This window comes from Talpa europaea (assembly GCF_964194135.1).
Source record: "Talpa europaea genome assembly, chromosome: 2".
Lineage (NCBI taxonomy): Eukaryota > Metazoa > Chordata > Mammalia > Eulipotyphla > Talpidae > Talpa > Talpa europaea.
The window spans coordinates 32,257,167-32,269,179 of NC_140068.1; the positions used below are offsets into that span (position 1 = coordinate 32,257,167).

A 12,013-nucleotide genomic window follows, 5' to 3' on the forward strand; every position below is an offset into this window, starting at 1 on the left:
ATAATTGTCGCTGTTGTCTATCACATTGTTAGAAATATCAGTGTCCATTTTTTAAAGCCATCTACAAAACCTTTTTTTAAAACCAAGATTCATGCCTTACTTTTCTAAATTAAAAAGTAAAATATTGAATCTCTTACTTCCAGGTAATTATATAAATCTAAGTATTATTGAGACCAAACTAGTCCCTTATCATAGAATTCTAAGTTTAATGTTCTTTAAAACAAAACCATCCTCAGTTAATACATAAATGCTCACAAGTTTGAAAGGGGAAAATGTCTTCCTTCTTGTAGTATATTGATTAAAGCTTTTATATAAAATGGCTGACTTCAGTCCAACAATCTTAGTTTTTCTTTTTTTCTTTATTGTAGTAACATTGGTTTACAACTCTGTATATCATGTAGGGGAACAGACCTGCACCTCCTCAGGTGTATGTCACCTCACCACACACACCATGAAAGCATCTGCAGAGTCCTTTACTAATGACTGGCCTCTTTGTTTCACTGACAGTCCTTTGCTGGGCTGGAATATTGTTGGAAGTCCCGAATTATAGTGAATGTTGATAAATACTAACATTAATGAAGTTTTTGTTAAAAAAAAAATTAACACAAAATCCATAGTAGAAATACAGAAGAAATCACAGGGTAGTGGCTGATAATAGGGAAATTGGTTTAGATGACCTGGGTTACCATTTATTTGGGGGTGGATTTAAAACAATCCCACTTTTAGAACAAGGTGGATTAAATTCATGGGAATTTTGTTCTTAGAAAAATAAGAGTATTTGGTACAGTTACCTTTAACTTAAGTCTTTAAAATCTGGTACCAACTGCTGTGCACAGGCCCTCTGATCAGTTGTGTTTCTAGAACCCAGAAAGTGTGTACAAGGTACATATGTTGAAATGTTTATCACTGTTCATTATTTGTCTGTAGGAACCGGCAATGTGGCGTCATTCATTTACCCATGATGTTAAGTTGTTCTGACTTTGCCCTCCAGACAATCATGTCTTATCTTCAGAGTGACAGGACAGATGCTCCAGAAAGGACTGCGTGCATTTATTGATCACCCTCAGCTTCACTCTCAGCACAGTTCCAAATGTGAACTGTCCCTGCATACTTTATTACTCCCTGGGGCCAATTTCAAGAATCTGGTGGCTGTTGCTTCATGTAGCAGTTAATTTTCTTTAGAAAGCACGATCATTTTGAATAAATGTCATGTATAGAAGGAGCCTCTCACACCTGAGATCTAAAATACATTGAGGGGCCTCCCTGGTGGTGCAAGGGGTTAAGAATCACACTATGAAGCAATCCGCAGCCTCTGCAGCACGAGTTTGATCCACAGCCGGTCAGGGAACAACCCACATGGCGCAGCAGACCTTTCCTGTCTCACTGGCTCCTCCTCTCAACAGTGTATTTCAGTCAGTCTGCCTGTTCTCTTCCCCACTCTGTCTCTGGTGAATCCTCACACACAAACACCCCCCCCCACATCTCTGGCCTGTACCCCAGCTCTTGTATGCATAAATAAATAAATCTTTTAAAAAATAAAATACATTGACTTTTTTTAAGATTTATTTATCCATACAAGAATCGGGGTACAGGCCAGATGTGTGGGAGGGTGAGAGGATTCACCAGAGACAGAATGGGGAAGAGAACAGGCAGACTGATGAAATACACTGCTGAGGGGAACAGCAGGTGAGACAGGAGAGATCTGCCGCGCCATGTAGGATTGAACCCATGTGGGATCTGCCTCACCGTGTGGAGGGGATTGAACCAGCGCTGCAGAGGCTGCGGACAGCTTCACAGTGCTGATGCTCAACCTCCTGCACCACCACGGAGGCCCCACCATTGATTCTTAAGATGTCTTTTAAAATATGTAAACTTTAGAATGTCACATTCTATCAACTGTCTACACATAATTCAGCAAATCAATTGAGAATATAATTTGAACTTTTTGGATGTCTTCAGACACAAAGAGATACAGTGAATTACATAAGGAGGAAGGAGGCAGAATACACAAAACCATGCTAAGTTACTTTTGTGTCTGTGCCTAAGGATTCAGATGTTTACTTAGGAGTATTTCTTGAAAGTGCACAAATCAGAATAGATTGCTTGTTGAAATAAACATGCAGTAACTGTTGGCACACACACATGTATTATTTAAGCAGTTCTTATTTATTTATCATGGTTGCTAAGAGTACACAGAACAGATCAGGCACTACACAGGAAATTTTATGTTTAAAAATAAGAAAAATAAAATTAACAATTTGTGCTATCAATGTGGATTCTTTAAAATTTTCCTTCTTTCCAAGGCACATCTCTTTTAATTCTTTTCATTCTTTTACCCAACACTCCCTCCCCAGTTTCAGATGAAGAAGCATTTTTCTTGCCAATTTATGTTTTCCTTGATTCCATCTCTTCTTCCCTATGGCTTGCTTCCTCAATGATGCATCTCCAGCTCTCTAAGAAATACTCCTCTCCCTCTGCCTGCAAGCTATTCTCTTGTATAAGATTTCCTTGTCACTTATGCAGTCAGAATTGCTGCACTTTTACTCCACTTTCTTTTACAATCACACTTCTGCAATGTCTCCTACCAATTCCCCAACACATTTTCAGGTTTTAACTCTATGTAACCTAAACATTCCCTGATACTATCTTCAAAGACTCAATTAAGGCTCAGTTTCTCTGAATTGAGAATCTGAATCCTTTTTGCTCATGTTTTAATCATATTTTTCAAAGTAAATCTAAAATATTATTTCTCTCGGGCCTCCCCGGTGGTGCAGCAGTTGAGCGCTGGGTTGCGAAGCTGCCCGCAGCCTCTGCAGCGCTGGTTCAATCCCTGGCTGCCAGGCAAGGGTCCCACATGGCGCTCAGACCTCTCCTGCTGCCCACTGCTCCCCTCAGCAGTGTACTTCGTCACTCTGCCTGTACTGCTCCCGCTCTGGCTCTGACGAAATTCTCACACCCTCCCGTGCTTCTGACTGTACCCAGTGCTTGTATTAATAAATAAATAACTCTTAAAAAAATAAGTAAATAAAAATAAATAAATAAAATAAAATATCATTTCTCTCTTGGGAAACACTGACTATGCCATTAACCGAAGACTGCTCAGTCTGATGTATAAGACCATCCATATGATGGCTCTATCCAACCTTTCCAGATGTTGACCTCCTGCCTGCTCAACATTCCTGGTGTTCCTTGAACACCTTCCACCCTTTTCTATCAAGGGCAGATAACAAAGGACTCTCTGCTGTATCTATTTTTTCTTCATGTATTTGCCTTCACTTTAAACTTGTCATGTTCTTTGGTCAAAATCCCCTCTATACATAGTGTATTTCAAAGTATAACTTCCTTCATAAAATGTTTTCTTGGATGTCCCTGCCAAACGGATCAGTCACTCCTTGAAATTCCATTAACATGTAATGATTCTTCTTTTGTGGAAATCATTGTAACTTTCCAGAGTCAAGAATTTGTAGCATCCAAACTACTTCCCACTCAATGTATAAGTTATGAGTAAACAGATAATGTGTTATTCCTTTCTGTCTTCTAAGTAGAGACAATCATAGTAAATTATCCCCAGTACAGTAAATTTCTGTTGTTGGTAAGTTGCTTACATAGAAATTGTATCTCTAGAGCAACTGCCTTAGACTTGAGGTCTACCTTCTTGAGCTTTGTTCTCTTTCTGGTTAGCCAGAACTATTGACATGTGACTCAGTTTTTGCCAATGTATATCACTTATAACTTATTCATGGTGGGTTAGAATACAGAATTTGAGAAACAGAAGATAATGTTTTTATTCTACTCATACTTATTTCTCCATGGGTAACAAATAGCTACAGAGAATAGCTGTATTAGATTTGAGCCTGTTATAATCTATAAAAGTAAAATGTATAGTCCTTATGTATGAGGAACTTGCATCATTTTGTGAATATTCTTCATGAAGCTAGCAGATTATTACCACATAGCTAAACTATACTTATCATTTGCTCCTTTAAAAACTCTGACATAATTTTTAAAAAATATTTATTTATTTATGCATATGAAAGCTGGGGTACAGGCCAGAGGTGTGTGGGGATGAGTATTCACCAGAGAGAGAGGGGGGAACAGAACAGGCAGATTGGCTGAACTACACCGCTGAGGGGAGCAGTGAGCAAGACAGAAGAGGTCTGCTGCTCCATGTGGGTCATCTCCCTGGGTGGGGATCGAACTTATGCTGCAGTGGCTGCAGATTGCTTCAGAGTTCTGATGCTTAACCCCTTGCGCCACCAGAGAGGCTCCCCTCTGACAAAATTTTTAAAGTACAGATAGTAAGTTATTTCAAAATATCAAGTAACCATTTATACCATTTTATAGTTATTAATCAGGCAGTTTAAGACCATGGACATTTTAGTCCAAAATTTAATTGAGTTAAATTTGGATATGATGTTTTTTAAAGAACTAATCAGCAACTTTATCATTTTACAATAAAAAGTGCTGGTAATTTTCTTTCTTTTCTCCATGTTATTCTTTTACATAACAACATGTCTTAAGGTCACTTTTCTTTCCAATAGAGAAAATTTGCATACTAACATATTTTTCTTCTTTACTATTTATCAGTGAACAAATGGTATACAAAATTTGAAGAAATAAAATCCACCCTCTCTCAGGTCATTACAAGTGCTAAAATGTTGACTTGAATATTTGAAGATTATTGGATTATATTGTTAAAATTATGCCTGACTTAGAAGTTCTTTCACATTTCCCTCTATGCATATTCATTAAGTTGAATGTACAAAACACCAAACAATTTGCATAGTTTACTTGAGAGTCATATTTTACATATTTGTGCTTTGGTAAAACTTTTAATTGTCTTTGTAAAAATATATGAGTAGATATTTTTCTCTGAGTCTCACTGTGATTTTTGAATTTATTTTCCTTGAATTTCTTTTTTCCAAAGGTGATAGTGGTTTTGAAAGGAGTTTTTGGCATCAGAGGAGGAGGCGCATTTTGGGGAGATTCACTCAAGTCCTCCTTTCCTTAATCAGCCTTTGCTGGACTGCTGAGCACAGACCTGACTTGGTATCTGTTTCTCTCTGCCTTCTCTCCAAGTCAGAGAAGTTGTCTGATTTGTCAGAAAGTTCTTGTTCCTAAGACACCAGATGTTGAGTTTATAGATTAAGAGATCCTGTGACTCTTAACATAATGCAATGCAGTGCAGTACAATGCAATACATCACAAGGACATTAAATACAATAATGAATCTTTGGGAAATATAGAAAAAGGACCGTGGATTGATACATCCTTTCTTTATGCTCTAGGAGAAGATTTTGAAGGTGTACCAGCATCAATGAAAGCTAAAGGTGAGCTTATTATCTTTGGTTCATTTAATTGTTTTCTATCAAGTTTGTAATGTTTTGACTGTTTTATTTAGCTATTCTTGATCTAGCCCTATTTTTCCTAAGCAATGTCTACATGGTAGACAATTTTTTAAACAAACAACTTTTTTACATTATTTGGAAAAGTATTTATCTTCATATACTGAAGGCAGTAGTTTAATATTGATTTATTTACAAGTAATTATTAGATGCATTTATTGGCCAATCTGCTTACAAGAGTAGTATTTCAAAGTTATCATTTCACTGAGCATTAAAGGGGACATTATTTGACAGCAGGAAGAAAACATGGATGTTCAAAAATGAAAATGACATTTTTATTAAGAAAAATGGGGTAGCTTAGCTACACTAGCAGCAACAGCATATAGAAAGCAAGGGAGAGAGAAAGGGAGGAAGCATCAAACCTCAGGAAAATCTGCTGCAAACAGTTGCATGATCTTGAGCTATTCTTTCCAGGACTAAATTTCTTCATTTGTATTTTAAGAGTTTCAAATAAATTGATGAATTTTTTTCCCAATTGTGTTCCCAGGTTTTTAGGCTCCAAACATCTCTGTCAACACTAAGACTGTGCCTCAGAATTGTTTGTTTGTGCCATCAAAATAGAAGTTTTGTGGCAGTGCCCACAAAACTAATTGACAGTGAGGAGAATAGTGTTTTGAGAAAAGACATAAGAATAAGTACCTGAGTCTTGTGAAATGATTCACTCTGGTGTTAAGATATGTTTCTGAATACTGGCTTTAGAATTTTTATAATAATTGAACTCTTAAGAAGAATGATTTTCTTAATATGTTTCTGACTTCTCAAATTTATTTTAAAAATTAATCACATGAAAATGTTGTTAAAATGAAATAATACTGGGAGGGACCTAAGAATCTGCATTTATAACAATCTCTTAAATGATGCAGCAACTGCTGTTACTTGACTACAGTTTGAGTAAGATGGTCCCTGGATTCAATTAGAATTTGATGAAATCAACACATAGCTGTCAGTGAAACACATGCACACACACAGATACATACACACATAAACTCGCACCTTTTAGCATTTCACTGTTTTATAGGAAACTCCCTGAAATTCCATCTATGCCACCAGTTAGGAACTTCTAACCTGGAGGAAAAGGTTTAGATGAATAGCTTCAAATTATCTATCACCAGATAGACTCATGGTGTTCATCACTATAGCAAAAGGTCCTTAGTCAAATAAAAAAAGAAAGGACAGCAGACTGCCAGTTTGATGCTGTTCTTTAATGGCAAGAATGTTCACTAAAACCTGAGTCTCACAAATTTGATTAAATTTACCTTTATTAAAATGTTCATCTTCTATCCAGTCTCCACCCTCTACATATTATGACTCTGAACATTAAAAAACATCTTCTAATAAAGGAATGTGTGTTAGACAACCCTCAGCCATCAACACCCAATATACCAGGACCAATGTTGCTATCTGAACATCGGCTAGCAGCATGCCACATTATTTTCTGACATTGGATTCTCTATTACTGGACCCTACCTGTTAAATATTATTGTCAAAGAATCACCAGAATCTGAATAGAAACCTAGAGTGTATTATAATTAGATAAAGTTTATTTCATATTGTACATCTGTTTGGACCTTTTTAGACTCATCCATATTTGCATAATAGCTCTGAATGTACAAGATATTCACTTTCACATTTTGTATCCACTAGAAGTTGCTGAAGATGTATCTTCCACAAAGAAGCAAAAAAGTAAGTAATTAGAGAAAAACTGGTTAGTAATTCTCTACCAAAGATTACACATAAAAACTGAAACTTTAGGCATTCTTAAAACCAGTATTAGAAGAAAAACACTTTTAGTATAGACATGAAGAATAACATTAAAGTAAGTCATTTATATTTCAAAGAGAAGTTCATCACTTTTTGTGTATACCAAGTGGCATGTATTTGGAGGAATTACAAAGTAATGACTGAAATGGCATTTATTGCAAATCATTCTACGCAGCTCTAATCCTGAGCTCTCTAACTGAATCTATGTTTAAATGTGTGTTACTGTCTCTTTTATAATAGGACAGTTGAAGTGAAATGTCGAACTTTTTAAAAAAAATGTAGAGATAGGTCTAAGCAATTCAATTGCTAAGAAGCTGTCTTCTAAAATTGTCAGTTCTTTTTGATTTTTCTGAATATGTGACAGGCTCTTAATATTCAATCTTTGGTATCGTTGATTTTAGAATGTGATCAATATTCATATGCAGTTACAAAATTCAATATTCAAGATTCTCATTATTCCAGTACTTTAAAATTAGACATTTTTCTTTAGATAGTAAAGCAATGAAGTTTGGATTCACATGTGCATACAAATCATTGCTGGACAGACTAAAGGGAACAGTTTGAAATAGGCGTAACTGAAGTTTGTTTCCCATAATGCTTTTAAAGCAAAAATAGATATTTATCAGAAATAATGTCAATGTTTTCTGAGTTCTTCAATACTTCATAAATGTATTTCTGCAAGGAAATTGCTCCAGTGCCTTCTCCAATAGCAAATGTCTCCTACTGTGCACTAGTGCTTGATTCAACAATGATTAAGTGCCTACTGTGTTTCAAGTCCTGCTTTAGATGATGGGATTACTGCCACAGATGAGAAAAATACTCATTGTAGCCCTTTATAAAACTTTTTATACCCATTGTAGGCTTTCATAAATATAGGGAAATAATCAGTCTTAATAATACTTCTAGATATTGTTGCAAAATCGATAAAGTCAATAGGAGCATGTTTTTTGATTTACACAAGACTTTTCTAGTCATGAACCTACTAGTAAAAATTTCTGACTGTCACATAAACACTTGAAATTTGGGGGAGTCACTATAGCAAACCATTATTTTCTTTGCTCACCTTAATATAAGATGTCCAATCTCCATGCTTCCAGAATTTTGGGGTCTGAATGTTTGCATTATAGTTTTATAGTCTGATATTCTCAAACCTCTTATATACATTTTAAAATCCATGAATATAATGTGTTTTTTTTTAAATAGCTTATTAGACATTGAGCAAATAAATGGCAGAGAGGTGTCCACATCTGGGAAGTTTCTGCAGGATGTTAGCACGTCATTGATGGGTTCTTCTGCTTTCAGTACTGTTGTTGCCAGTTCCCCTTAATGCAGGCCCATGTTTATTACCACCCCTCTCTGTAGCCTGTATAATCCCCATGTGCCCAGAATTTTGGGGGTTGAAATGGTTGTGTTATTGCCTCTCTTTGAGTTTATAACAATATATGAAATGATTCTGGATGAGATGAAGTGGAAAGGAGCAAAGCTAAATTCAAGATTTCTCCAAACCATTTTCATCACTGAAAACCCAGTAATTGAAGACAGCTGATATCCAGGTTTATGAAATCAGTATAACCCTGTTGCTGGCCTCTACTCCTTTTTACCCATGCACTGCTTTATTCCCCTTCACAAGCCCTTAGGCACATAGAGATTTGGTCATTCTCCCCATCTGGTGCATACCACTAGCTTCAATTCCAACTCTCTTTCCTCATACAGCAAATACTGGTTAATTGATAGAATGCAAATGGAGAGGATAGAAAAATGAACAGTCAATAGGAGTGCTTGATTATGAAAAAACTTAAAATTCACCATCTCTTAGCAAAGCCACTACCTGAGAACATAGGTGTACTGGGTCCAGAGCTCATATTGTGTCCACTGTCTACACTGCCTCCCCCAAGGCTGTAACTCCTTTCTCTGTTGCTTTCTGTTCCAACCACAAAGTGGTGACCTGGAAGCCCTGCCTCAGAGAGTAACTGTGGCATCAAGGGCATGCTTGCTTCTAGAGTAAGGGCAAATGGACCACTTCAAACTTCAGGAAACACAGACTCCCTGTGGTATTAATAAAAAAGTTACTTTGCATACTGATAAATCTATGTTTTGAGACCTGATACTATATAACAGATTTTCTAAAGCTGTGTATATCAATACAGTTCCATGAGTTAAGCACTTTAAATTTCTATGCAAGGCTATTTTAAAATATCATTTATTACAAATCTTATTATGTAATAGGAAGGATTTTAAATGCTTCACATATTTCAATTTTTTTTTTAAGATTTATTTATTTATGCATACAAGAACTGGGGTGCAGGCCAGAGGTGCAGTGGGTGAGAGGATTCACCAGAGACAGAGCGGTGGACAGAACAGGCAGACTGCCTGAAATACACTGCTGAGGGGAGCAGCAGGCAAGACAGGAGAGGTCTGCTGCGCCCTGTGGGTAGTTCCCAGGCCAGCCAGGTTTGGATTCTTGCTACAGAGGTTGCACACAGCTTCATAGTACTGTGCTAAACCCCTTACACCACCAGAGAGGCCCTTAATTTGTTTATTTTCCACAACATTTCTATGAGGGTATTGTCCTGATTTTTCACATGAGGAATCTTGCCGCAGAGCCCATGTCTATATCTGCTCTACAGGCCTCCTCACTGCCCTTTACTTCTGTCCCCACTCATATTCTGTATGTTTCAACTAACCATCATGTTCTATTCCCTAGACCCCATCAGCTTCTTCCAATGTGTCTACTTGGATGGCTACAACGGCTATGGATTTCAGTTCCCTGTCAGTCCTGCCCAGCGCCCTGGAGAGAGCTCTGGCCAACACGGTTCTCCCACTGAAAAGCAACAAGGACAATAGACGCACACATGGCCCTGATGAATCCTTTAAGACTATGAAAATAGACCATGAAAATCATGTATTTCAGGAAATTTCTTTGAAATTATTTTCTCTCCTGCCTGGTATAGCAAGAAAAGGTGGGCAGAGGGATGGAATGATAAACAGACATGTGGAAGGGTCTGGTGCTCAAGGACCTGTTCCTCATGTTTGTTGGGCATGGCTGCTTACATTTCCCTATTTCCACTCACTATAGGGTCTTGAACAAATTGAAATTTGCTCCATAATGGTCTTTTAAATGTAATTGACAGAAATTCCAAAATGAATTCCTGGCTTCAGTTACATATTTATTTTTAAATAAAAACACAGATGATGCTTTCAGCTTAAAGGATAGAGGAGTTTATGTAAAAGCTACTCTTCTGCATCGTGTGGCTATCTAAATTCCATCTAACCACTGAGTCAATGCTTAATAGTTTAATTCTACTTATGTCTATTTCTATCTGAATTATGACTATGCTCTAAGAATGGGCAACAACCATACCAAAGAATGCTTTATGTTCCTTGTAATCCTCCTAGAGTCCAAAATATCTCTGGACTTTAGACAGTACAACATGGAATAGAAATGTTTGATTGATCTTATCTCTAAGATCTGTCTTGAATTACAATGAGGACATTCACTCTAGTGGAAACACACCATCCAATTAGACATGTTTGGTGAATCATTTGTTTCATTATAAGCAAATGAGATGTAGAATATTCAGATTTCTCCAGACTCTGACATAATGAAAATGTCACCTGGGTGAAATTTTAGATCAGTCACTAAATTTGGGTGGCAGATGCAAAAATATTTTCCTATCTTATTAAGAGAATTGTTCCTTGAAGTTAAATATATTTTTGTCTTATAAGGGTAAAATATGAATGCTATCAAAGTTAAAGACATTTTGACCATACATGCTTCATGAGATGTCTTACTTGTGTTTTTGGTAATTGGTTATCAGTACCAATGAAAAGAATATTTTTTAACTTACTTAATGATGCATCACTGGGAATGACTGTTATGGTTTTTTCCTCCTTGAGTCTCTGAGTGATGTAAACATTTGTGTTCTTTACTGCATTTTTATCAAGTCTCAAAGTCATGCCACTGTGACTTTTATCATGTTTACAGTTGCAACTCAACTTATGACAGATTAACTCAGGAAATAAATTGAATTATCCTTTCTGGCATTATAATTATCTTCAGCACTGTCTGATGGCCAGAGTCCATATTAACCAAGTTATTTATTTCCAAGGACTGCAACTAAGTTCATTAGGTCCAAAATATAGAAGACTGTTTTACTAAAAATAAAAAATCACAAGACTAGAACAATAGTAATGTTCATTTTTAATCATGAATTTTCAGTGACTTGTTAAAGAAGTTGGTCTTGGCCAAATGCTGACAGACCTAACTGACATACAAAAGCCGACAATACAATGAACCAAAATTAATGATACTCCTTGTGGGGGGGGGCTGAGAAGGGTGTAGCTGACCAGATGATGTTATCTTCTGAAGCCCCTCCAAGTGACAATGGAAACTTGTGGGCAGCAAAGTGAATAAAATTTATTTCACGACTGCCCCTCCAGCATGTACAATTTAATCAATGAAGGAATAAAGAGAAAATATGATTGTTTTTACATTTCATAGAACAGAATGGTTTATCCATTAATTCCTTCATTGAATGATTACTTATTAAGAACTTACTCTTTCTAGGGCCTGGTGTTTGGCACTGGACTGTAGAAGGAAAATATCAAAGGTAAACTCTATTCCCAGTCTCATTTCAGCATAATGTGTGGCTGTGGAAAATTTCTAAACACACTATGCTCTTTCCCCACGTATCAGTAGGGATTTCAAGACAAACAACTTAATAATTCACGGAGGTACTATGGGGACTGACAAGATACCTTAATGTGAATATCACATTGAAATAAATTTCTGAAATAATACTTTTGGACATGGCACTAATTTTCCCTCTGAGTGCTTTTCTATATTA

General features: G+C 36.5%; 1 protein-coding gene across 1 annotated transcript in view; it reads left to right on the forward strand.

Moving 5' to 3' along the window:
* The window catches only part of TRDN (triadin), a gene marked incomplete at both ends in the record, with an annotated part of 274,757 nt that extends 264,747 nt beyond the window's left edge, over positions 1-10,010 (forward strand). Inside the window, 3 exons of the mRNA XM_084258151.1 lie at positions 5,289-5,330; positions 7,050-7,088; positions 9,871-10,010. Coding sequence (XP_084114277.1) covers positions 5,289-5,330; positions 7,050-7,088; positions 9,871-10,010 — 221 coding nt within the window. The remainder of the gene's footprint in view (positions 1-5,288; positions 5,331-7,049; positions 7,089-9,870) is intronic.
* Between the last annotated feature and the right edge of the window lie 2,003 nt (positions 10,011-12,013).